Here is a 5,078-nt window from a genome sequence, read left to right as displayed (position 1 = left end):
TATTATGATATGTTAAGAACAAGCTTCCAAAATACATAGACTTTGGATGTAGGAAACTTTTTAAACTAAATTTGATTTGAATCCAATTCGGATGGGATATTTATTTAAGTCCAAATTCAATTGAGTAAATCCGAAAAAGAATTTGCAACCAAAATGTAATCTGAATTTGGGTTTTAAATTAACATCCAATCTAGATCCGACTTTTAAGCCGAACCTAAACCACATTATGATATGTTAAGAACCTGTTATTAAAATATATGAATTTTGAATGCAGGAAAGTTTTGGAAACATTTGAATCCAAATCTGATGAGGTATTTATTTAAATCCAAAATCAATAGAGTTATCACTTCTTAAATCTAAATTTGTATAAGTTTCTTCATTGAATGTTAAACTTTCTCCATGCCTTAATTTTTTTTTGGAAGCAGTGTCCAATCTAAATCAGATTTAATGATCTTCCTTCCTCAAAAAATAAGCCGCTTTTCTTTGTGGCGCACAATCAAATCTACGGTGATTGTACGTATTAGGTCCATATGATACGATCCTCGACAAGGCCTTTTGCAAGACAGCCTTTTTTTAAAATGTCCCAAGAGGTTGGCCATGTCTCTCTTCTCCGATGCCGTTGGCTGTTCCATCTGACGGCAGTTCGTTTCCCTAGGCGTTCCAGCCCTTCGACATGCAAAAGCGACATCGTTTTCTCTCGCCCTCAGGAGTCTCTTTCTCCGCACACACTCTCTCTCTCCCTCTCTGTCTCGCGGGGCGGAACCAGAGGCCGGAATCCGTTCACGTTTCCGGTTTCCGGCATGGAGTCTTTGATCCTGGAGCTCCACGAGATTGAAGCTGTGAAGTTCGGCAGCTTCAAGCTGAAGAGCGGCATCACCTCTCCGGTTTATATCGACCTTCGCCTCATCGTCTCGTTCCCGTCTCTTCTCTCCCGCATCGCCTCCTTTCTCTGGGACTCCCTCCCTCCGGCTGCCGCTTCCTCCTTCGAGCTAGTCTGTGGCGTCCCTTACACCGCCCTCCCCATCGCCACCTGCATCTCCCTTTCCCGCTCCATCCCCATGGTCATGCGCCGGAAGGAGGTCAAGGAGTACGGGACAGGCAAATCCATCGAGGGCGCCTTCAGACCGGGTCTCTCCTGCCTCGTCGTCGAGGACCTCGTGACCAGCGGCTCCTCGGTCCTCGAGACCGCTGCCCCGCTCCGGTCCGCCGGCCTCCTCGTCTCCCACGCAGTTGTCCTCATTGACCGCCAGCAGGGCGGGCGGGAGAACCTCGCCGCCGCCGGCATTCAGCTCCACTCCGTCCTGACTCTCACCGGGATCCTGGACACGCTGGTCAGCCGCGGCAAGGTCGCCGACGACGTTGCCTCGTCGGTCAGGGCCTTTCTCGAGGAGAACCAGGCTGTCGCCGTGCCTGCTCCGGCTGCTGCGCCGGCGCCACCAACGGTTAAGCCGAGGCTTCCATATGGAAAGAGGGCGGCGTTGGCGAAAAACCCCGCCGGGAAAAGGCTGCTGGAGGTGATGGAGCAGAAGCAGACAAATCTGTGTCTGGCGGCCGACGTTCCGACCGCCGCCGAGTTGCTTCGCCTCGCTGATAAGGTCGCCGTCACCACTCTCTCTCTCTCTCTCTCACTCTCACTCTCTCTCTCTCTCTCTCTCTAACACACACACACCCCACACGCGCGCGCATACGCAAGTTTGTGGCAATTCTGATAGGCTTTCACTGGTTTGGCGATTTCATCGAGCAACTAGTGTTTTTTGTCTGGCCATTTCGAATGGGTATGCAGGTTGGGCCAGAGATTTGCTTGCTGAAGACCCATGTGGATATCTTGTCCGACTTCACTCCAGACTTCGGATTGCAGCTACGAGCGGTATGTTTCTTTGGCCGTTTAAACTTTCTGCCAACATTGTGCATAACAGATGGAGTTGGCCATGGAACTCCGTCCTCAACATCATATTTCAGTACCAATAAAGAAGCAATAGCTGAAAATGCCACGTTTTGTTGTCGCTTGAACATAAGCTTTGGTATGAAAACCTCTTGAAAAAACTGAAAACTCAAAAAATGCTTCCGAACAGCTTGGTGGGATTTGCGATTTCCAAGCACACCCACCTTTATGTAGTACTTCCGAGTAAAGTCTTAACTTTCCATTCTGCCTAGCATGTAAATTTATGCACCTATATATAAATTCACATGATAGGCAGAATGGAAAGTTAAGACTTTACTTGGAAGTACTATACACACACACACACAGATATATATATATATATATATATATATATATATATATTTGGTTTATAGTGAAGTGTTGACTTTGATGTATCCATCTCTGAGTTTATGAGAGTTGACGCCTGTTGTTTTCCAACCCATTTAGAGCTGCTTTATATCTCTACACAGGTATAACTTCATTGGCGCTTTAGCCTTCAAGGGCATGGTCAGTAAAGTCACTTAAGGGTAATGTCGACTGCTAGGTAGCAAGTTGGATAGTTTCAGATCTTAGTTTACATGAGCCACATTCCTAGTCATGGGAATCATTCTCATGAAAATTTACTTTAGTGATACTCTCGGATTTAATTTCTTAACCTCAATCTTCGTTTCATTAAATGATTTTACTGATATGTATCAGTTCATGGGCATTTCATACAATCTCATTGGTTGCTTTCTACAGTTTTCTCAGTTCTCATACATGCCTTGCATTTTGAATTTGAAATAGCTACTTCTCAGAGCCTGAAGAACGGGAAGCTCAAGCAATTCTGCTTGTTTACCATCCTAATCCTGTGATTCTCTTGTGCACAAGAAGCAGAATGCTGTATCTGCCTCCTAGTAGATATGCCTGCTTCTTGTTATTATGTTTTATGACTGTTGTACCATACTCTGGATGTTACATTTAAGAGTTGCAGGTAGTCATCCAAATTATTGCGTTGAATAGTTTGACAGCTGATCTTTTATTTCATGTTAGGGGCCAGAGTGAATGGTCTGAGACTTGATCTTTTATTTCGTGTTAGGGACCAGTATGCCTTTTTACCTGTTAGGTAATTTTCCCAAATCTGGTTATTTACTACCAGAATGTGTGTGTCTACTAACTGCAGTAAAATTGTAAAATTGCTGAAGCCTTTTGGTAATGTAATGGAAAATAGTAGGTGACCTTTTAGAAGTCGAGCGGCAATATCAAGGATCTGACAGAATGATGTTGCAAAGAAATTGCAAGATTCCTTCAAGATATTCATGATATTGGTCTCCATATTTTAACTATGCTATTGAAGTCACTAGGCCCAGCCTGGGTGACAGGCTGTGCCTAGGCGCACTTAGGCGACTGTTTGACCTCAACAGTTGTATTTTAAGCACTGTCTTCCTTGTTTAGCCACCCATTTTAATTTCTTTGCTCGGGTGATATCTTTGTCTCAAGAACCTGCAGAATATCCGTGGCAAACGCCTTTTTGTGATGTCATCACATTTGCTTTCTGGCATGCTGTTTACTGAGAATTAACTTGGTAACTTGTGTCAAAGATTGCAGAGAAGCACAATTTTCTTATCTTTGAAGATCGTAAGTTTGCTGATATTGGAAACACAGTAACCATGCAATATGAAGGGTGAGATTGTTTTCATTGTTTTGAATCCTTTTCTCAATCGCTCTTTATGGGATTTATTTTCGTCCTTAAATTTTCTAGAGGGGTTTTCCACATATTGGATTGGGCGGATATTGTTAATGCACACATAGTCTCTGGTCCTGGTATTGTGGATGGTTTGAAATTGAAGGTACATGATGAGACCTACATTCTCTTTTGTCCTAAAAGAAAGAGCTGTATTTCATTGTGTTCACTCATAACTTTCAGGGCCTGCCCCGTGGAAGAGGGTTACTTTTACTTGCTGAAATGAGCTCTGCTGGTAACCTAGCCAAGGGGGACTATACTTCTGCTGCTGTCAAAATTTCTGTAGAACATCAAGACTTTGTCATCGGGTTCATATCAGTCAATCCAGTTGCATGGCAAGTCAGTTCATTAGAACCTGGACTAATTCATGCAACACCTGGAGTTCAAATGGCTGCTGGAGGTGATAATCTAGGGCAGCAGTACAACACCCCTTATTCGGTAATCTCCAACATAATATCTAGTATCATTCTGTGCGACTGTCTAAACACTGGAGTCAGTATAGTTGGCAATTGGGTATGAGTGGCCAAGATATGCTTCTTATTCAGTATCCCCTTGATGAAAATTGACTTTAGTTTGATATAACTTTCAAATTGTTTGGTTAACTTAACAACATAACAGGGCCACCCGTTTATGATCCATATCACACATGATTAGAATATGATAGAACAGTGTTGCTGTTATATATATGTAACCATATTTGTTTACACTTAATATGTATTTTTTACAGGCAATTCATGATAGAGGAAATGATATAATCATTGTTGGTCGTGGAATCATAAAAGCAAAGGATCCTGTTGAAGCTGCCAGGCAATATCGTCTTCAAGGTTGGGAAGCATATAAAGCAAGATGTGCATAATTTATTTTGGTCACGTTTCTCCCCTCTTGTTGACATCACTATTGCATAACGTGGAAAGTTTCCACTTAGTGCAGTATGGTTATTTGCTGTTGATGACTCATAGCAAGTTTTCATAGCACTGTTTTTGCTTCAGCAAAGTTCCTACTACATCCGCAATATATGGATGTAGTGGTGATTGGAGAGACGTAGATTTATATTTTGCCCATTTGCAGTAGGAGCAAATGTAATAATGAGTGGGTTATGCGCAATGCAACTTTTAGCAATTGCCCAAGACTTCTTGTTCATTAAATTTACATATTTAATTTGGCTTTAGCAGATGAACATTTAGTACAGGATATGAACATTTTAGTGCTTTTAGCAAATGAGAAGAGGGTCAGGAAATTAGGATGAGAAAGAAAATGTGAATTTTGTCCAAGGGCAATTTTTTGAACCAGCTCTCTATCAAATCAAAGCTTCAAATTGTGTTCTTCTTCTGCCACCCTCTTATGTGTGTAGTTATCTATTAGCCCATAGCAGAAAACGGCATTGCATTTGCTTCTTGATCTGATTTTAAAGAATATGAAATTAGCTAGCTTCTG

General features: G+C 42.5%; 1 protein-coding gene across 1 annotated transcript; it reads left to right on the top strand.

Annotated features, from left to right (window-relative positions):
* Positions 1-633: 633 nt before the first annotated feature.
* Positions 634-4,821, top strand: LOC116248944 (uridine 5'-monophosphate synthase-like). Its single transcript, XM_031621987.2, has 6 exons — positions 634-1,595; positions 1,784-1,867; positions 3,502-3,584; positions 3,663-3,750; positions 3,828-4,082; positions 4,372-4,821. The coding sequence occupies exons 1-6, from the start codon at positions 801-803 to the stop codon at positions 4,498-4,500; spliced, it is 1,434 nt and encodes a 477-aa protein (XP_031477847.1). The 5' UTR covers positions 634-800; the 3' UTR covers positions 4,501-4,821.
* The last annotated feature ends 257 nt before the right edge of the window (positions 4,822-5,078 follow it).

Source organism: Nymphaea colorata, chromosome 2 (genome assembly GCF_008831285.2).
Source record: "Nymphaea colorata isolate Beijing-Zhang1983 chromosome 2, ASM883128v2, whole genome shotgun sequence".
Classification (NCBI taxonomy): Eukaryota; Viridiplantae; Streptophyta; class Magnoliopsida; order Nymphaeales; family Nymphaeaceae; genus Nymphaea; species Nymphaea colorata.
This window is presented reverse-complemented; position numbering and strand designations above follow the sequence as displayed.

Coding starts and splice junctions, on each gene's coding strand:
- LOC116248944 (XM_031621987.2), top strand. CDS start 801: ATGGAGTCTTTGATCCTGGAGCTCCACGAGATTGAAGCTGTGAAGTTC. Junction 3,585..3,662: donor GTAACCATGCAATATGAAGG/GTGAGATTGTTT, acceptor TAAATTTTCTAG/AGGGGTTTTCCACATATTGG. Junction 3,751..3,827: donor TGGATGGTTTGAAATTGAAG/GTACATGATGAG, acceptor CATAACTTTCAG/GGCCTGCCCCGTGGAAGAGG.